General features: G+C 55.8%; 3 protein-coding genes across 5 annotated transcripts; 2 read left to right on the forward strand and 1 right to left on the reverse strand.

Moving 5' to 3' along the window:
- Nucleotides 1-463: 463 nt before the first annotated feature.
- On the forward strand, nt 464-6,633 carry cyldl (cylindromatosis (turban tumor syndrome), like). 2 transcript variants are annotated; one of them, XM_086116061.1, is made up of 15 exons: nt 464-551; nt 1,565-2,030; nt 2,154-2,432; nt 2,561-2,636; nt 2,719-2,882; nt 3,125-3,284; nt 3,635-3,776; nt 4,114-4,224; nt 4,310-4,401; nt 4,479-4,542; nt 4,615-4,747; nt 4,840-4,948; nt 5,018-5,136; nt 6,050-6,263; nt 6,367-6,633. In XM_086116061.1, the coding sequence occupies exons 1-15, from the start codon at nt 532-534 to the stop codon at nt 6,549-6,551; spliced, it is 2,334 nt and encodes a 777-aa protein (XP_085972187.1). In that variant the 5' UTR covers nt 464-531; the 3' UTR covers nt 6,552-6,633. The 2 variants fall into 2 exon arrangements, with proteins under 2 accessions (XP_085972187.1, XP_085972188.1); XM_086116062.1 differs by lacking the exon at nt 5,018-5,136 and having other exon boundaries at nt 6,367-6,469.
- Nucleotides 6,634-6,644: 11 nt separating this feature from the next.
- ghrhrb (growth hormone releasing hormone receptor b) lies at nt 6,645-14,692 on the forward strand. The gene is made up of 14 exons (XM_086116063.1): nt 6,645-6,779; nt 7,905-8,041; nt 9,120-9,228; nt 10,836-10,940; nt 11,989-12,089; nt 12,389-12,486; nt 12,596-12,728; nt 12,951-13,104; nt 13,176-13,236; nt 13,324-13,393; nt 13,580-13,671; nt 13,747-13,876; nt 13,949-13,990; nt 14,271-14,692. The coding sequence occupies exons 1-14, from the start codon at nt 6,716-6,718 to the stop codon at nt 14,463-14,465; spliced, it is 1,491 nt and encodes a 496-aa protein (XP_085972189.1). The 5' UTR covers nt 6,645-6,715; the 3' UTR covers nt 14,466-14,692.
- Nucleotides 14,693-15,055: 363 nt separating this feature from the next.
- Nucleotides 15,056-20,154, reverse strand: rab3b (RAB3B, member RAS oncogene family). Of its 2 annotated transcripts, XM_086116064.1 has the most exons (5): nt 19,678-20,154; nt 18,578-18,802; nt 18,123-18,241; nt 17,892-18,016; nt 15,056-16,703 (listed from the first exon to the last, which is right to left on the reverse strand). In XM_086116064.1, exons 1-5 carry the CDS (start codon nt 20,152-20,154, stop codon nt 16,516-16,518), a joined length of 1,134 nt encoding a protein of 377 aa, XP_085972190.1. In that variant the 3' UTR covers nt 15,056-16,515. The 2 variants fall into 2 exon arrangements, with proteins under 2 accessions (XP_085972190.1, XP_085972191.1); XM_086116065.1 differs by lacking the exon at nt 19,678-20,154 and having other exon boundaries at nt 18,578-19,062.
- Nucleotides 20,155-20,530: the final 376 nt, after the last annotated feature.

Raw genomic sequence — 20,530 nt, forward strand, 5'->3', positions numbered from 1 at the left:
ACGTGTGTAAACAATTATTTGAATTATTTAAATGTCCCTTCATATATGTTATTTTAAGAATATTCCACGTGTCACAGTTTTAGTTAAAGTGACATTTGTTGGAAAAGATTTTAGGTTCCACATCGTTTTTTGATTCTATTTGATATTCGTGCTCTGAGTAATTTAGTGTTGTTTTATTTACTTTGTACTGTACTTTCTCTTACTCTTGGGGTCGAAAATCGTATGTTTCTAAAGTATAGTACTTTCTTTGAAATAATTTAGTGTTTTGTGATGCGGTGTAAAGCGTGCCCCTTCGCGATCGTCTCTGTATCTGCAGAGTTGCGTGGAGTTAACAGTGTTGATCGTCTTGGAATTTCATTTCATAACACCGAACACAAAGAGCAAACGCCCGACAGTTCGTCAACGACGCGCCTTCGTCTTCAAATCGCCGTCCCCATGAAATGACGTCATTACTATTACTCGTCTCAGTTCTGCACGTCGAGGGGCTTCCTCGTCTCCGCTGCTGTTCTCCTCATCTGCTCGCTGGGCTCGATGATGACCGGCGCCAAAACGTAAACAGGAGGCGAGACGAGAATACTACTAGCGACGTGTATAGAAATGAGATGTGGCCTCTGCCTTTTCAAGCGAAAGTAACGCAGTTTTGTGTCGCTGTCACCACGAATAGTTGAGAACAGAGATTATCAAATTTGACAGGTTGGCCGAAAACGGGGCCCTTTATCAGAAGAATGGAGTTTACAAACGACGTCTTTCTGACTTAAAAATCGAAGGGGAAGAGCGTCTTACGATCAAGACCAGTCGAATAGCGACAACATAACAAGGAAAACAATCATTCGGACGAGCTAAGTTATTGGTAACACTTGAATTTTGGCTTTGTGAAGCAACGCACCTTCTTCAAATTGAGTGAATAACCCATGTCTTTGCCACTAGCATGATAGCGAACATAGTGCACATTGAATGTTGTTAGGGTCAATTCATTTGTCTCGCCGGCGTGGGTGGGGTTCAGTCCAGGCACCGAAGCGATGATTTTATTGTTCGGAAACCCATTTTATCCAATTGAGTTCGCTTGTTGGGTGGCGATAGGAAAGAAAGGCTGCTGTGAGTACGTACCAGTCCGGTGAAGTGCAGTACTACAATCGCCCCCACGGTCCGTATTCGGGAAGTGAGTCCAAACATTTAAACTGCCACTTCACGTTTCACTGAAGCTCGACCGCTTGCTCGTCGTGGACACGTTTCGTGCTGTTCATGGAGAGAACTGACATGATGCAGTCAGGTGAAGGGCTTTTGTTCTCGCGACATCTTGGGGCATACGGACGGCAACGTCGCTGATAAGAGACATTTATTGTGTCCTAAAAAGTAGTGCAAAAGAATACTAAGACGCAGTCAGCTGAAATATTTCAAGGTTACACAACCACATCGATAGGATTGACTGTATCATGCACATTTCAAGTATGATCACGTCAACCACCCACCATAGTTTCATGGAGAGGATGTGGCGTTCCGTGTACGCGTGCGGAGAGAATGTGTCATAGGTCAGTGTTTCGAAACCGTTTTCTGTCTCGAGTAGGCGATCCAGTGTCCTGCTTCACGACGTGGCCCTCAGGATCATGACGTCACCGGGCATCCAGTACTTCATTGTCACCGAAACGCCCGACTCGCTCCGACACTGCGACGCCGGCTGCATATGCTACACGTATGAGCGCCAACCTAGTTTTGGCTTTGCTGAAAAACTGCAAGTCTTCGTACCGGGCCCCCTTTTCCCACTGTACGTCGAGATAGACAAGCGATGTCTGGAAGAACTGAGTGCGGCCGAGGCCGCGCTGCTGTTGGCCCTCGCCGACGACTCCGAAAGGCTCGGGTGGTTCCGGGACGGAGATGTCCTCCGTCGAGCGCTGACACTTTGCGAGGGGACTGAAGTGGTGGTGCAAGAAGGAAGAGAGACATTGAACGGCGTCCTCCGCTACATTGGCGGCCTGTCAAAAGTGGCGGAACAAGAGCCGTTGACGGCGGTGTTCTTTGGAGTCGAACTGCAGGTATGACCTTCAGAACGTCGCTGCGGTCCGCGCCGGCGTCAGGCCCGAGCCTGGAGAAAAGCGAGCCGGCGCAACCGAGAACGGTCTTTGTGAACGGAGGGCGCCGTCTTCCTGTGTTCCAAGGGGGAAGACGAGGGCAAGGGCAACACGGACGGCCGCTACGACGACGTCACCCTCTTCACCTGTGACCGAGACTGCGGCATATTCGCCCCCTTTTCCAGAGTGCGGCCGCGCCATTCCGAGTCCTTCCCCTCGGCCGACGCCGAGTCCCCTTCCGGTTGGGAAACGGCAATGCCGCTGCCGGGAGACCGAGTCACGTACTTCATCGAAGATTACTGTTGCTACGGAATGGTGCTCAACGTCCGGGAGAAGGACGGACAGCGCTTTGTGTCGATCTCTACGGTGCGTGAGTGTCGCTCCGATAATTCTGCCAGAGAGTTTTTATTTTCTCCGACGAGGGACAAAACTTGGGCTATCCACGCGAAATGTCAAATTTCAATTTTCGCCTGTGCCTTTTTTCATGTTTGCAGGACGTGGATGCCACCGGGAAGACGGGCGAAGTCGAAGTCCCGCTTCAGTTTGTTGTTGTTGGGGAATATCCTGCCGGTGGGAACCGACATCCCTCGAGCGACTCGACACTTTTTGGAGGAGGTTTTTAGCCAAAGGTGTTTTTTCCTCCCCTCCGCAGATTCTGATCTGATTGCCCTCGACAATTGCGCGGCGGAAACGGAATCGGCCATGGGCCTGAACTCCCTGGTGGAGGTGTCCCTGGGCACCCGCCGTTTATATGGAATCATCCGCTGGATCGGGACCCTTCCCGGGCAAAAGGAAATTATGGCTGGACTTGAGCTGGTAACGTTTTTGCCTCTGCATTTGCGTGAAGATTGAACTTGATGACCGTGAGCAAGGAATTGGCGCTGTCAAAAGTGCAATGCTTTTGTCAAAAAATCATTTCTTGTTCAATTTCTATCAGGCCCACTTTGCATCCTTTGTTTTGGCTGCTTCACGTGACCCGATCAGGGAGCCCCCCCCCCCCCCAAAAAAAAGCAGCCCGATGGAGCTCATTTCTTGATTTCCTTTGTCCTTTTCTGCAGGAAGAGGACATGGGCGTGAGTGACGGGACCTTCAAAAATGTGTCTTTCTTCCAATGTCCTCCCCGGCGGGCTCTCTTTGTGAAGAAAAGCGCTTGTCGTCCCGATGCGCGATTTCTGAATGACGGGGACGACGACGCGGCACCGAAGAGCAAAGTCACAGGTCAGTGGAGAAAGTCGCCCTCGCCGCTGGACCTTCGGGTTGAACCCCCGAAGACCGCCGGAGTGGCTTCGTGCCAGTTCTCTTGACAAGACAAACCGCAATCCTACGGAGCCCCGCGCGTGACATTTGGCGAGGTGAATCTCCCAGAGTTTCGTCCGGCATCGGCACCTCCAAGTAGGATTTGTTTGCGTCCGATTTGGCCGTGTCGCCGTTCAAGTGGATCTCCTCCGATGCGAATCCGGAATTCTTCCAAATACGGATTCAAAGTCATCTCCGTGACCGTTTGAATCCAGCCACACAAAAAAAGAAATCAATCAATCAATACGGTGCGTTTGTGTGCTTGACTTCAGACGGAGCAAGCCGAGACAGTCAGAGGAGACTGGAGCCCGTGGCTCCCATCGGCGCCGATCAAGTTGAGCAAATTCTGGTGGGACGCATGAAGGGGATTCAGGGACACTGCAACTCTTGCTACATGGATGCTGCCCTCTTCAGGTTAGGAGGAATTGGCGCGGTTGCGCCCGACTGGCGCAAGTCGTCGTCGCGGGGACCGTCGGGCCGCTGTTGATTTGTTTTGTTTTCATCGATCTATTTTTGTACGTCTTTACCTCCGAACCTTGTGGCCGTTCCCGACTGCCCCGCGGTCCCGACCGCCTCCGGTGCGGGATAGTTTGAAATTGCAAATGAAGCAAACCGTCGCAGCGTATTGAAACGGCAGAGGCAAAGGGTGCGGCAAAATGGCACACGGACGGAAACTACGTCTCGCGGGAGGAAATTGGAAATCACGCGGACAGCGCGGATGTAACCCAGACGCTTCTTTCTGGGTTCTCAGCTTGTTTTCCTGCTCGTCCGTGCTGGACTCCGTGTTGTTTAAATCGACAGAGCCGCAAGACGCCCCCATCCAGCGAACGCTGCTCAATGATATCGTCAACCCCCTTCGCAGGTGCGTGCCTCCAGTCGGGTTCCGGCGACGGTTTGGGGAAGTCGTTGCGAGTTACCTTTGTCCCCTTCTCCCCCCGCGCCCCCAGCGAGGGCTTTGTGCAAGGTCGACATATCATGAAGCTCCGACAGCAGCTGGAAAAGCACGGCTACTGTCACTCCTTCACCACAGAGGAGAAGGGTGAGTTTGAGCCATCGGGGCTCGCCTTTCAGGCATCCGGCGGCCTCGCGCTCACCCGGCGGCCGTTTGCGCTGCAGATCCGGAGGAGTTTCTGACGATCGTCATGCATCACATTCTCGCGCTCGACCCTCTACTCAAACTGTAAGTCCCCCGCCGCCGCCGGCGACGGCGCCGTTGTCATCAATCCGCCCCGCTGCCGGCTGTCCGCTTTAGATGGGCCGGTGGCAAAGTGCAGGAGAGTTTCTGCTATCAGATCTTCCTGGAGCAGAACCACAGCCTGGTGCTTCCGACCGTGCAGCAGTTGCTGGAACATTCCTTTCACAACGCCGCACTCAAACTGGCGGAGGTGAGACGGGCTCCTCGTCTCCACGTAGCTTTCCGAAACGCCGAGTCACGGGGGATTTGGGCACCCCGGTGACGCCGTCTTCGGTTTTTCAGGTGCCGTCCTGCCTCATTCTTCAGATGCCTCGCTTTGGCAAGAAATTCAAAATGTTTGACAAAATCATTCCATCCGTGGAGCTGGATATAACTCGCCTCCTCTCTCAAGGTAAGCGCAGAGCGTCGCCTAGAAAGCAGTCGAAACTCAGTGGCCGCAAACCGCCCTGGCGCCTTTCAGGTCCCCAGCAGTGCATACTTTGCGGGAAGCTGGCCCAAGAAGAGTGCCTCGACTGTTTTGAGGAGCCTGTTTTCAGCCAGACGGGATGCAAAGTCTTCTGCGAGTTGTGCTCGGTTCAGGTTTGCACCGTTAGCTTTCGACACGCTCGTCATCCAAACTCCAGTTTTCGGCCGACTTCCCCGGCACTGGAAAACCGGGATCATTCGAGTCCAGAACGGCCCATCGGACCGAGTCGCGTCAAGTCTGAGCACGCCGACTTTGAGCTAAGCTCACGCGTGGCCACGATCCCCAAGCCGGCGTCAGTGGATCCCCGACATGCCGATTGGACACCCTTAAAAACGTGTCCAAGTTACTTCTCTCGCAAGATTGGAGCCCCTCGTGACACACCTGACCGCCAAATCGCTTGCCTCAGTATGACGCTGATAGGAAACAATACTCGTCGGATTGCTGACAATTTGTAAAGACGGGCGGCAAAGACCGGCGGCAAAGACCGGATGCCCATCAACCCTAAATGCGGTGTCCCGCAGGGGTCCGTACTTGTCCCGGTCCTTTTTTGTTTGTTTGTTTTTTGACGCTTCCCTTTGTCTGCAATTTCCACCGCTACGTCAAAGGCATGTAAGTCTGCATACGAAACCCGAGGGAACGAATCACTTAAACGATCTTCGGGAATGCCTTCACAAAATCAAGAGAGAGATTGATTGATTTCCTACCCCAGAACCATCAAGTGTTTCTCACAATTTCTCCACTTTAGACTTGTATATTTGAATGGACAAAACATTTTTAAATGTAGATGCATTTATTATGATTTGTTTTGTTTTTTACCAACCAACCCGTTATTTAATGACCGGAATGTGGTAAATACATTTCCTTTGTAGAAGACAACGTTTTGTTTTGTTTTCCTCCATGCGCCACTTTAACGTAGAGAAGACGGACCGGACTGCCTTTTTACCGCCTGAAATAACGGGAGCAGCAGGCACGCCACCGACCGGCTCGGCGTGCAAGATAACAGATCAATGTGTTGCTGGATTTCAGGTTCATTCCCACCCTCAGCGGCGCAGCCATCAAGCGGCACCTCTGGACATACCCGAGGGTTACGCGGCGCGAGGAGTTCCTCGCACTCTGACTCGAGACACCATGGAGTTGTTTGCCGTCCTCTGCATCGAGACCAGCCACTACGTCTCTTTCATCAAGTACGGACCCAACAGTCGCGACTGGCTCTTCTTTGACAGCATGGCAGACAGACAAGGTGAGTGATGACTGCGCGACGGGGAGTCATCACTGCTTTTTTTTTGTTTGTTTGTTTTTTTTTTAACTCCGCTCACTGTCCTGCGCTGCGCTCCCTCCCGTAGGCGGGACAGATGGTTTCAACATCCCGGAAGTGCGAGCGTGCCCCGAGGTCGGCATCTACTTGGACATGCCTGCGGCCGAGCTGGCCGCTCAGATTCCTCGGGACATGAAAGGTGTGGCGAAACGGCTCTTCTGCGACGCCTACATGTACCTGTATCAGAGTAGCAGCATGAGCCTCTATCACTGAGGGGACGACGTGTCTCGTTTCAAGAGGCTTCGGTCGGTTGTCGTCTCACCAAGTCTTGCCAATAAACCTGCTATGCTTTGAACCCACGTTCCATTTTTTTCCTTCCATTGGGCGAGGAGCGCGGATGTTTTCGGAAGCGCTGAAACCACGCGACTATTTCCCCGATGCCCCTCGTTGATGGGTCCGAACGTGTCGCCGTTGCTTCCGAACGATGGATTTGGGTGGAAGGTGAGCGAGCTGCGCGGGGCTGCTGTTGATTGGGCTCTTTAGTCACGGCAGTGTTTTCAAGATCATTTGTGTTCTTCTTTGACCTATTCCTTTGTGTCTTTTGCTGACGGGGCAAAGTTCTCACCTTTTTTAATTGATCTTGCGCGTCGAATGTCAATTCTAGTCATTATTTTGTCGTGTCGCGGGCCGCTGAAAAATGGGCGGCGGGCCGCAGTTTGGAGACACAGCTCGAGGAGGTTCCAAATTGTGTGCAAGTTTTCTTTTTTTTTCGGGAGGGGGGGGGGGAGCTGTGAACAATGCAGCAGTTGATTAGCAAGCCAGCGATGGCTGTGCAAACATTTGCGCGTGTACTTTAGCGGGCGGGTTTATTTGAGCGACCTGCCGCATTCTCCGCGCTACGGAGCGGTTGGGAGGATGTGCGCTACTTTGAGTCAAGTCAAGCAGCTGTGACTTTTTTCCGGCCGCGACGCAGCTGATTCTGATGAGCAGCTCATCAGCCGGCTCTGAAGCAGCATTCGGACCATCCCCGAAATCGGGCGGCGCGGCGGCCCGCGAGGTCCGACTTTGGACACCCCTGCTTTAGGATGACAGTCGCGCGTCTGGGGAACGATTCCAACGCCTGGCATACATTGCATCGCTCGGATCGGTTCTGAATCCGGCGTCCACGTGCCGCTGAGCAATCATCAAGGAGAAGGAGCATCAGTCTTGATGAGCCGGGCGCGTCGTCTTCCTGAGCCTGACATCAAGCGATCGTAATCCATCCGATGGGCAAATTGGCCGAGATAAGTTGGCGTCCGGGGCGCCGCGCGGGCTGACCCGGCGGGTCGGCAGGATGCGGTTTGGTTTGAACCCAGCCCGGAGCCTCCCGTGGGGAGTTTGCGTCTCCTCCCTGCGCTCTCTCTCTGCTTTCCTCCCGCTTTTCGTGGAAAATGATGGCTCCACCGCCCTCCCCGCTGCGTTTGACCAGCGCGCTTTTTTTTTCGCTCCCCTCCACCTGCGCCTTCCGCGAGCGCGCACGCACGCGCGCGCGCGCGCATCCTCCTCGGCTGACTTGAGTCCGGCTGCTCATTGTCAGGCGCGCAACTCCCCCCCCCCTCGTTGTCGCTTTCCAACTCCGAACGTCAGACGCCGCGCAGCCTTTCAATTCGCTTTGTCGCCGGGAAGGATCTGCCACGAGCGGCACGTCCGCCTCCGGAGGCTTCTGGTGGCAACGGGCGACGACCTTTCTTCGGCTGCGTCTGCTGCAGATGCTCTGGGAAACGGTGAGCGGTCGCATCCGAGGTCGTCCTTTCACGTCCCTCCTTGACTTTAGACGGCGACAACACGACTACTGCTATGACTACGACGACTTTTCTTCTTGTTCTCGATGAAGCCGCCCGAGGAGCGGTGCGCAGACGGGCTCCGTGCAGAATTCTTTGGGGGGCGTACATCACAATCAGCCGGTGCTTGATGGTTTTCAACAGAGCCGCGATTTAGCCTGGGAGCCCGTCTGCGAGTCTCACTCATCAAACATCCCGGCTGGGGTTTCCACCTTTCAAAATAGCTCCTTTTATTTCCAAAAAAGGAAAGAAGTACGGTCAAAGTTTAGGCAAAAGGCAAAGGAAAGCACCCGGGGAGGCAATGTGCTTCACGCGTCGACCACGTTGAAAAGCGTTTACAGAGTCAACAACTGGAGGACTTGGAAGAGAAAGGACTGAAAGAAAAGAGAGCTGCGTGTCATGAAAAAAAAAGGGGTGATGGGAAGGGCCTTCCATAGAATCGATTTACATGAACGTGCGATGCGCCTTCTTGCTTGCTCGGCTTTTGGCTCGTCTTTGAGCATGTTAACTGCTTTTTCCTGGACTCCTAAAATGGACGAGGAGGAGGAAGATAAAATGAGCAAAAGAGCAGGCGGTGCAAGAAAAAGGCTTTTCAAAGGTGGATCTCATCCGCTTGAATGCAACTGCGATGCCGGCCTTAAAATGGCCGTTTGAGGTGGACGACTTGACAAATTGGATTTACCAAATGAAATCCAGAACAAAGACCTGAAAACAGCAAGAGTCCAAAGTAACAAACGGCAGAAAGCAAAACACAAACGGGACCCGACCCCGAGCGGTCGGGTCTCGTTTGTGTCCCCTGAACGGAGAACCTCCTCGCGACACGATGACCAACAGGGGCGCCGCTGTAGGGGGAGTGCATCGAGTTGAGCGGCCTCTGCTTTATGCCCGCCGCATATTCAATTTCTGACGCTCACACACACACACACGCACGCGCACAGAATGCATTTCATTGTGTCGTGACACCAATCATGGTAAATGTTGTTGTCGCGCGCTAACGTGATCCTCGCGCGGCGCTCCGCAGACGGCGGCCATGCACCCGGACTGCGCCCTGGTGCTCCAGCACATGAAGGCTCAGGAAGAATGCGGCCGGCTCATCATATGGGAGGAAAAGCGGCGCTCCGCCGCCGCGGGTACGTAAGCGCCGCCGCCGCCGCCACGCTTGACGCTGCCTATCAGCCATTGTGCCTCTCCCACTCAAACACTCTCATGGGAATATTTTCTATGACCTCGGGGGGCGGGGGGGGGGGGGGGGGGGAACCAAAACAAAAGGATAAGAGGCCGGGCCACACGGCTGAGCGGGACGTGTAGTCGTCTTGCCCGGTCGGACCGGATGACCATGAAATTCGATGGCCGCCTGCTCTTCGAGCGGCGCATTTGTCCCTCCCTCTCTCCGTTTCCGCGCGGCGCTTTCGGGCGGATCGGCCGCGCCGACGCGGAAGGTCAGTCGGCGGCGAGGTCTGCTCTTTCTTACGCGGCGGCTTGTTTTCACGATCTGTCAGCCGAGCGCCACAAAGCGCAGTGCGACGTTTCCTCCCCGGTCGCTCCCGTCCGCCCGTTCTCGGTCTTTCGCCCCCTTATCGCCGCATTGTTTATTAAAGGCGGGATATTGCGCCGGCTGTCCCGGCGGTGCCCTTTCTCTCGTAATATAACAATATTACGGCGGCGGCAATGAAGAAGCGACACAAAACACGGAGAGCTGCGGTACGGGGGGGGTAGATGGAGACGTGTCCGAGATTTGCCAGGCCGGACGCTCGATGCGGCCGCCGTTCCCGTGTCAATTGTCCTCAGCGGACAGACGGTTCTGGCAGCCGAACCGCGCGTCCCAATTCGGACGCGGTCCCACCCGGTGACGACGCGCATCTCCAACAAAATGGCCGCCAATTGCGTTGGAGATGCGTTCGTCGGAAGCGGCGAATGGAAAAACCGAACCGACCGAAACAAAAGGGGGTGGGGGGCAATTACGGGGCTAGGCCAGAAGAGCGCGCCTCCCATTTGCAGCAGTCATCGCAATGTCACCGGCCCTAATTAGCGGCTAATGAAGTGGCGCGCAAATGGCAGCGCGCTGGCCTTCCATTCGCCGGAGCGCCATTAGCATACGACATCTCCACTCGTGGCCTTTCCATCCAGACGGCAAAGTCAAATGGCAAGCGAACCCAAGCGCGCGGCAGCTGGCGCCCGTCGCCGACGGTCGTCTAATAAACAGCCATTTTTTCCCCCCCCCCGCCGTCTAAACTTGAATGACAAACGCGCGACGCTTTTCGTTCCTCTGTTCAAACGGTGAGTACGAGCGAGCCGCTCCGATTTCGGCCCCCTCCTTTCGCTCCATCGGACGCTGGGTTTATCGTCAACGTCGGCGCAACGGGAGCGCTCGTGTCAAATGGAAACGAAGATGAAGATTGCCACTGGCAAAAATAGGGAAGGCACGCCAGGAAAAGGACGCCAAGCAAACTGATTTCCCAGAAGGAAAAAACGGCACCGTTACTCCTGATGAAGACGCCCGTGCCAAAAGGGCCCAAAAGCACAATTCGTCGCTTTCAAAAAGACGCAAATCCATTCGAGAAGTCAACCATCAGCGACGACAAAGCTGGGGAGGAAATAAAAAAGACGCCGCACGCGCGTGGCCCCGATCGCTACTCCTCAATCGACACCCAAAATGAAACACAAATGCCGTCTTCGGAGAATTCAATGTCGCTGTCGCGTCAGGTCGTCGTGTCTCAACGTTGCTTTCCCGCCTTAGGCTGCCCGACGGTGTGGGACGAGATTCGCTGCTGGAAGGCTGTCGAGGTGGGACAGGTGGTGGGCGTGGCCTGCGCCAATATCTCCCAGCTCTTCGATAACAAAGGTACGTCCATCCATCAACTTTCGGGACGACCGTCGGGTTTTGGGTGTGGTTAGACTAGGATGGGGGGGGGGGGGCTTCGGTTGATCCAAAGGTTCATTCACTCCACGTTTCAGTTCATCTATCGGAGGCGGCGGCGGCGAGGTTCCAAGCCTTTTCCCTCCTTGTCAGCGAGCACTCGGGTCCTGGTATCCCGCCGGAGAGAAATCGCGCTCCTGGCTGAGTTCGGAATAGACGACAAGTGAAAAGGAGGCTTTCAAATGGAGCCGAGCGGCGGCGGCCGGCCGTCGATGACCTCATAACTCGGCGTTAGCGGGTCGCCCCCGCGGATTTGCGCCTCCGCGGATGCCGCGAAAAGGCGAGCGCGCCCGGGTCGTCGAGGCGCTCTCGGATACGACCGTCGAGAGAAGACGCAATTGGAAAATCAAAGAGTTTGCGGCGGGAGGCGGGAATTGGCCCGGCTCCTTCGGCGAGGCCTCTCCGGAGCCTCGGCCTTCGCGCGCCGACGCCGCGGCCGCGGGGGCCGCGCGTCTCGCCCCCGCGCCGGTCGACTTTTTCCAAACGTAGCTGCGGCAAAACCTCCCACGAGCGAATCTCCTCGGACATGCGGGTGGATTTGCGCCGCCCTCCCTACCGCGCGCTCTCATCCGCCGCTCTTCGCTTCTCGCCCTCTCTCCGCTCGACGGCGAACCTTGCGACCTTGTTTTTTTTTTTTTGCGAGCGACGGTTACGAGCTCGGCGAGCTCGCGCCGTCGCTCCGACTCCAGAAACCGACGTCGGAGGGGCTGGCCAAGCGTGCGCCAAAGCTAGGTGGGCAAGGCCACTTGCAGAATCTCACCAAAATGGGGGGGGGGGGGTCCAACAGCCCTCCGGCCCAGAGAATAGGGGCCGCTAAAAAACGGATAAGGGCCGCGCAAAGGGCCCCGGGCCATAGGTTGGAAACGGCCGTCCTAGACCGTCGCGAGGGATGATTGATCACGAGGCCCGCTTGGGTCCTTTGGTACTTGCGGCTTCAAGGGATTTCCTGGTCGCGCTTGATTTGCTTTCGTAGGTTCCATCTACCGGAACTGCACAGAGGAGGGCTGGTCCGAGCCGTACCCGACCTACGCGGACGTCTGCCACTTTGCGGACGACGGTCCGGCGGAATCCCAGGTACAAGGACACGGGTCTACTTTCAAGTCCTGTTTCAGAACTTTGCAAGATTCGTTGTTTTTTGTGGTCCTATATTATTCCACTGAAGTGGGTTTGGGTCTCGGAAGGGTTTTATCTTGCGACCCGTGCGCACGGAATGACCTGAGACCGCCCACAGCCAGAGTCCAGAACGCAAAAACAGCAAAATGTACAATTTAAAAAGAAAAACGGAAAGTGAGCTGAGTGTTTTACTCAAACCGCCCCCCCCCCCCCTGGGGATCCGATCCAATGGAAATTTCCTCTTGTGTCTCGGAATTCAGACGACGTACTTCTCCAACTTCAAGCGGGTGTACACGGCCGGCTACGCCGCCTCGCTCGTCTCCCTGCTATCCGCCATTTTTGTCTTTGCGGTCTTCAGGTAACATTGGCAACGCTGAAATCCGTGGGGGGGGGGGGGATCGCGGTCTTCTTTCAAACGGGGGGGGGGGGGGGGGTGGCGGGGCTGTTGACGATTTCTCTTTGTGAAGGAAGTTCCACTGCACCAGGAACTACATCCACATCAACCTGTTCTTCTCCTTCGTTCTGAGAGCGAGCGCCGTCTTCATCAAAGACCAAATTCTTTTCTCCGATCAAGACCTGGACCACTGTTTCATGTCGACTGTGAGTGTGCGCCGAATTCGGGCACCCCCGGTCACAAAATGCGCGCTCTTCAAACGGCGTACGCAAAGGTTACCGGCAAGCTAACGTTTGCTCCTCATCCGCGCGATTCCCCCCCCCCCCCCCCCCCAATTGACGCGAGGGGGCCGTAGCACCGCGAGGCGACCACGGGCGGCCTTTCCCGACCGCTGACCTCTCTGATGGTTCCCCCCCCCTCCCCCGCAGACGTCCTGCAAATCGGCGGTGGCCTTCTTCCAGTTCAGCATCTTAGCCAACTACTTCTGGCTCCTGGTGGAGGGCATGTACCTGCAGACGCTGCTGGCTCTCACCTTTGTCTTCCAGAAGAAGTACTTCTGGTGGTACGTTCTCATCGGTTGGGGTGAGTTTTTTTTTTTTGTTCTCCCCGTCGGCGCTCCCGATCTCGCGCGCTAACTCTCGGCGCTCCCCCAGGTGTGCCGTCGACAATTATAAGCGCGTGGATCTTGACTCGCAACTTCTACGACGACAGAGGGTGAGGTGAAACCGACCGCGGCCCGCCCGCTTGATGAGGGAGTGACGATGTCTTGTTGATCCGATTCCCGCACGCGCTGCGCCTCAGCTGCTGGGATGACACAGATGTGGCCTTTATCTGGTGGATCATAAAAGCGCCAATCACCCTCTCGTTGCTGGTGAGTTACGCCGGCTCGCCGTTCGCCTCCGGTCCGACCGCCCTTCTGTCATTTCCTTGCCGGAGAATTGCAGACTGTGTGGACATGTGGGGACCGCGCGCGACGATAGCGGCGGCCCCGGTGGCGACGGCCCGTGACTCGTCCTGACTCGGTGCGTCGGTTGCGCACGTGCATTGATTCCCGCAGGTCAACTTCATGATCTTCGTCAACGTGATCCGCATTCTGGTGCAGAAGCTGCGATCTCCCGCCGTCGCCGGCAATGACGGCGGTCACTTCAAGTGAGACGCCGGCCCGTCGCCGAACCCGCCCGTTGGGAGTCACGTGTACATGCGCGTGTGCGCGTGTTCCCTCAGGCGACTGGCCAAATCCACCCTGCTGCTCATTCCGCTTTTTGGGATGCACTACACGGTGTTCGCTTTCCTACCGGAGAACGCGGGCGCCGAGGCTCGTCTTTTCATCGAGCTCGGCTTGGGATCCTTTCAGGTGCGATCCTTTGCCACGTTTCTTTTCCGATTCGGCAAATCTCGCTTCACGACCGGCGTTGTTTGGTTGCAGGGATGTGCGGTGGCCTTCCTCTACTGTTTCTTGAACGGCGAGGTAAGTGACTTGAAAACGAGGACCTTCCCCAAAATAAAGAGATCCATCCAAATCGGCCTTTTGGTTTCACTTCTCGGTCATTTTGCTCGGCGTCGATGTCGCGCGGTTTAGGTCCGAGCGCTTTCAGACCGGCGACCGGCAACCGCCGGCGCGGTGAGCCGAGCTCCCTGAAAGTGAATTTGCTGCGGAAACGCACGAGACGCCTTTGAAGATCATCGCCGAAATTTTGTGAGAACCCAATTGTGTGTGTGCGTGTGTGTGTGTGTGTGTGTGTGTCCAGGTGCAGGCAGAAGTGAAGAAGCGCTTTTGGAAGTGGCAGACTCAGAATTACCTGCGTTATAGTCAACGACGCCGAACCTTGTTCACCGAGAGCAGCACGCTAACGCAGATTTCCGTCCTTGACAAATGCAGCCCCAAAGACGACGCGGGCTGCGGGCCCGGCGCGGCCCCGCCCTGCGACGTCTCCGCCGTTTGAGGAGCGGCGGGCCGGCGCATGGCAGCGCCGCCCTTTGGCACCGGATGGGATCCTCACCCGGTGACCGAATCCGGTCCGGCTTGTTTGAAGGTCGCTTTGGGTTTGTTGCCGTGTTTGTCTGCAAAAACGCCAGCGGGGGGGTTTGAAAAATATCGCGAGCGCGTGCGGGCGGGGCGGTCACGGCGAACAACGGGGATGCCTTTGTCCAATAAAATCTTTGTTGCGCATGGCGGCGAGCCGCGTCCATTTGACTTTGACGTCTTTGACGGACAGAAAAGGCGAATGAGCCGCCGGTGGGGAAAAGCCCTCTGACGTCACCCGCCGCTCACAAACGGAAGGGAAGCATCACCGTCGCAAAGCAAATGGAACGGAACGCTCTTCGGAGCGGCCAAATCCAAAAGGAAGCAAGGGTTTGCCCAAAATGCGCGCCAAGACTTTGTCAATAAAGGTTGAACCCCGCCAGCAAAACGAGCCGGAGGCCCGACCGCAGCCGCGCCATTTCTTCAAACGCCGGCCCACTTTCGGGTCGGCGTCTTCGCCTCCGATCGGCCAGCGACGCGGACGAGACAACTCGACATGATGACAATGTCTAAAGTCAGACAAATGACCAATCGTTTATTTTTTTTTTTATTGGTCCGGCGAGTTGCATCGATCATATTGCAAAAAGTTTGGACAATCACTTTGTGCGTCTCCTCCCGAACAGGAGCGACGCGTACGACGACGAGTTCACATCTAGTCTCCATACAATCTGTCAACATCAAAAATAATTTCACACTTCTAAATCTATCATTGACAAAGTCACCGGCAAATAATCCACAAGGTCGACGACGTCGTCACGGCCGCGCGTGGCCGCGAGGTCAACGCAAAACACGGGCCGCCATCTGCCCAACGTCGCTCCATTTCGCCGAGACTCGGCTTTGGTTTCTCTCCTTCGTTTTCACGCGCGGTCCTGAGCGGAAATATGGAAACGTCGCATTTTGGTCCCGGACGCCGCACTCGCAACACCAAATATGGTCATCCATCATCAGACGAAACATCGGAACGTCGCGTCGTGGTTCGTCTCGCTATAGCGCGCATTTTTTAGCGCTTCCGGCTTTTTTTTATCGTGGCTTTTATTTTACCGTACACGGGCGGAGTTGCGCATTCGCAGTTATCCGGCACGATTGCAACGCGCGCTTAACCGGAGAGCGACGGTACGCTTACTCCGGGAACGTCGGACGGTCTGCTGGCGTAGCTACTTTAGAGCGCCTCGTTGTCATTCGTGAGTCGATGTACACATCGCGCAGAGAAAGGCGGGGAAGGGGGTGGGGTCAGGTTTTTTGTTTTTTGCGGACAGGGACTTTGCACTGGCACGGCCGCATTAGAGCGCCTCCTTGTTGCAGTGTGGGAAAAGCCCCGCGCTGACCCAGTGGGAGATATTCCAGCCACTGAAAGCGCATGAGTAGGCAGACAGATGCTGGACAAAGGAGCATCCATTTTTTTTCCAGGTCGTATTTGATTGACATTTGACAGTTGAGCGGGGCCTGTTTTAGCGCATTGAGAGCAGAGAGAAAGGCTTGATTTTTTTTTTTTTTATTGGGGGGGGGGGGGGTCACTGTTTTTGAGCCTGGTTTTAATGACTTGGCCCTTTTATAAATCATTGCAATTAGGCAAGGTTGTCGACAAAGCTGTTCTTTGGGCTGTGTCAAATTAACGATGTTTGTTTGATTTTCATTGAACGAGTCATTTCAGGGCGAAAGGGGGGGGGGGGAAGATTTTGGTCACTCAGGGTCTCTCTATCTTGCCTTTTTTTCTTTTTTTTTGTGGTGGGCGGGTCCAGAACGTATCTCCCTTGACCGCACACACTTTTTAGGTGAGGGTTTTTGTTGTTGGGGGGGGGGGGGGTCCTGTGAGATTTCTTTCCCAAGTCAAGTATGTGCTATCGGAAAGGCTGGCCTGGCACGACTGCCAGCTTTGCAGGCGGGCAGCGACGGGACGTGGCGGGGGAACGGGTTGGGGGTGGGGCCGGAGGTCGGCGGGGATGGGGGGCGGGGGGGTGACTCGCGCCCCATCAGCAGCACCTCTGAGGGAGCTGGCCGGCCGGTTTGTCGCTCAGTCTGGCGGTCTTGGTCCCGGGGGCCGCCGGCGCCTCCACGTCCACGCGCTCGGACATCTTGACGCAGATGACGTCCACCAGCCGCTCAAACACCTGCCGCACGTTGATGTTCTCCTTGGCGCTGGCCTCGTAGTACTCGAACCCTGACGCACAACAAAGACGGCGACGTGACGCGAGCCGTCCCGCTTGCCTGACGGGGGCGACGGTTAACCTATGCCGACAAGTCCCGAGCGCCGCTTGCTTACCGGCTGGGGGAAAAAAAACGGGGGCGGGGTTTCATTCGGCATGCGGGACTTTCTTCGTCCCACTTGACAAACAGGACAACATTTCAATAGCAAATAGCAAGCCGCTCCCGCCGCGGGATGTTGGGAGAGTCAAAGTCATGCGAAAACGACGGCAGCCCGCGCTTGGACTCACCGTGTCCTTCAAAGGTCTCTTTTCATTTGGGAAAATGCTTTCTTTTTAGAATAAAATTGGAATCATTCCGAGTTGAGATCATTTACACCTTCATAAAAATGCTTATCCGTCATCGGGTCACGGGGGCAGTAGCTCGAACGGGGAAGCCCAGACTTTGCTCCCCCCCAGCCGCTTCATCCGGGGGAATCCCAAAGCGGGAATCTCACATACATCTGTCATGATTGGGTTTGTGACCACCAGGTGGCACTGTGGGGCTCCCCCTGCAGCCGCACACCTGTTGGTCATTAGGTAATTATTAGTTGTATAAAAGGACTCCTGCCCCAACACTCGGTGTCGGGTCATCGTTTGCTCTTTGCTACTGTCATGTTCGTTTGTTTGCTGTTCCTTTGCTGCTGTCAGCTTTGTTTCGGTCACGGTTCTGTTTTAGCTTCCGTTGCTATTTTTGTTTGCTACTTTGGACTGTGATTGTTTTTGGATTTAGTTTTCTCAATCCACTTCTTCAAGCACACCCTGCTCCTCCCTCCTGCCCGCTTTTTGGGGTCCACCACCACCACCACCACCACGCAACGTGACGACATCCTCTTTGCACCCTGTCCCGGGTCCGCCTCCACCCGGCGGAAGACTTCAGCGGCGAGGCATCCGGAGGTATCCCGATCAAATGCCCGAGCCACCTCATTGAGCTCCTCCTCCACGTGGGGGGAGAAGCGGCCGGACTCCGAGCGAGCTCCGCACCGCGCTGTAACCTCGAAGGGGGTCTCGTACAAAACAAAAAGTCTTTGTGTGCAATTCGTTTGAACGCAAACAAGGCAGATCTTGCACCGACATCGAGCGTGATTTGACTTCTAGTTGGAGATGAACAGCGGGAAAGACGGCGCACGGCGCCATATGGATCGATTTGTTTTGGACCCGCTCACCGAGTTGGTCCGCCAGGTGTTTTCCCTTCTCGGGCGCGACCGCTCGCTCCTCGCCCATGTCGCACTTGTTGCCCACCATGATGACCTGGGCGTTGTCCCACGAGTACGTCTTGATCTGCGTGGCCCTAACACGCAAAGAAATTGGCAGTCGGTGAGGCTTAGATAGGGGCTCGGCTTGCCCGGACCACCGAGGTCACGCTAGCACAAACGGTTTTGAGAGCGCGGCCGCACCAGTCCTGCACGGCGCCGAAGGACTCCTCGTTGGTGATGTCATACATGAGGATGAAGCCCATGGCCCCTCGGTAATACGCCGTGGTGATGGTGCGGTAGCGCTCCTGGCCCGCCGTGTCCTGCGCAAAAGACCGCATGGGGCGTGTTCACGCACGTACGGGTCATCGTGGACGCGCTCGAGTCGTCGTCGCCGTGACCGAGGCCATCCTCTGCTTGGCGGCCAATCGGTTGGCGGTGGCGGCGGCACGCGAAAGGTCGCGGGAGGTCTCCTAATTCTTTCCGCCGGTTGTTTGCAAACAACTGAGAGAGCGACGTGTACAAATAAGCGAACCGTACGTAGCGCAGAGGAGCCTCCGTTTAACCGGCGGACCCTGAATTTAAACGACAATATTCCACCACAAGTCTGACCGGGAATGTTACGGCGACCGATCCGACGTCGCGAGGGTTCCGATTACCCATATTTGCAGCTTGATGCGCTTGTCGTTGCGGTAGACGGTCTTGACCTTGAAGTCGATGCCCACGGTGCTGACGAAGGAGTTGCTGAAGGAGTCGTCGGCGTAGCGGAACAGGAAGGAGGTTTTGCCCACGCTGCTGTTGCCGATGATCAGCAGCTTGAACATGTAGTCGAAGTTCTGGTCCGAGCCGTCTCGCTGGCCGTAGCGCTGGTCCGCTTTCGCCATCTGAACGCAAAGGCCGCGCCGGCTCTCGTCCGATTGTATTTCAACGCTTCTTCCCCACGCTTTTCACACAAACGCGCGACTTTGGCTCGAGTCGACTTTTGATCACGAATGAAAACGGTGACCAGCTCGCTCAGCGCGACTGACAAACATTGCAGACGGTGACGAGAATTGTGGATGACTTAGAAGGAGTCCCGGGCCACTCCCACGGCAAAAAAAATCCCATCCCACCCCAGTCCTGGTGAAATGGACTCCAGTCCCATCATGCCCTCCTTCAGAAAGACGCCCACTCCCGTGCCGCTCCTATTTTGGAGGTGGGCTACATTCAAAATCGCTGCACATCTGTCTGAGGGTTGGGGGCGGGGGGGATGGTCCGCCTGGGTTATTCCATTCCCGCCTGCTCCCGTGAACTTTATTATTATTATTTTTTAATCCTGTCCCATCCCAATCCCGTCATTAAAGGTTAAATTGACGACCATCCTGCGGGAATCCCGATTCGGGGGCGGATGTCCACCTCGCAGATGAATTTGAATGTGCGTGGGAATTTGTGAGCGCGTTCACAATGATTGCCCCATCGCGTTTTTTCGATCTTCGCGTTGACGTGTGAAGGTGCGTGTCTGTGCGCGCGCGTCTGGCGTTTGCGTCAGCGCGCGCGTTCGTGTGTCCGGATGATGAGAGCCCCGGCGTTTCCATGGCAACTGAACACCTGCTGAGGCTTCTCCAAATGCCGCCGTCACGCGGAAGACATCTTCATCATCATCATCATCATCATCATCATCATCACGCTGCACCCTGGCAGCAACATGCAACGCACGTCATATGTCGCATGACGACGACAATGACGAAGAAGCCGCATCTGCGCGTGCACCTTTGCTTACCTCTGTCCTGGGTTGAGTCTGAGTCTCGCGCGTGTCCGAGGAGGCGTCTGTCCGTCGGTCTTGGTCTGTTCGTCCTTCGGCCCGCGCGTCGATCGCCCCTGTCTGTCTTTCGGGTCCTCGAATGCAGCAACGGCAGCGAGAGTGCGCGCGGCGGCGGCGGCGGCGTCGAAAGAGCGCGAAACGCGCCTGAAGGAAGCCGAAGACGAGAAAGGGTCTCGCGTACGCGCGGGCGCGCGCGGGTGACGCCGGCGCGGACGCTAAAATGGGGAGAAGACGCGCGCCCCGCCCAGACGGGCACCGCGCGCGCTCACGCGAACAGGTGCGCGCTCGCGCGTATGACTCATTCTTGCGTTCGTGCGTGCGCGCGAGGCTCGGCGGCGGGAGCGCGTGCCCGACATCGTCAAACGAACTGCGAATCACGATGGCCAAACTGAGCGATGTTTTGTTTGGCTTGTTTTTTTCCGAGCCGGATGTCATCGGCGCCGCTGTACCCAATCGAGCGACCAAACGAGAACTCTCAGTGAGCGACAGCGAGCAACGGCGCCTCCGCGTGGATCGGACGTCAACGGCACATTTCAATTCGTCATCCGGCAAGAGAAGAAAGCAGCAACGATCATCAGAAGAAAAATGATTCAACTCAAACTGTAATGATTCGTTGTGGCGTTCATGCCTTCCTCATTTCTTCAAACTCTTCATTTAGAAGTTTGGTCGGACTGATGCCGATGATGATGACGTCCATTCTGAGCACACAAATGCGTTGCAGCGCGTCGTTTCGGACCTCCGTACTTGAGTTGAGATACCGCAGCAGAAAGCGTGGCAAGTGAACATGTCCTTTCGCGTGTTGATGTGCGTG

Source organism: Hippocampus guttulatus, chromosome 7 (assembly GCF_054856545.1).
Source record: "Hippocampus guttulatus isolate MCC_2025c chromosome 7, RoL_Hgut_1.0, whole genome shotgun sequence".
In the NCBI taxonomy this organism is placed as follows: Eukaryota; Metazoa; Chordata; class Actinopteri; order Syngnathiformes; family Syngnathidae; genus Hippocampus; species Hippocampus guttulatus.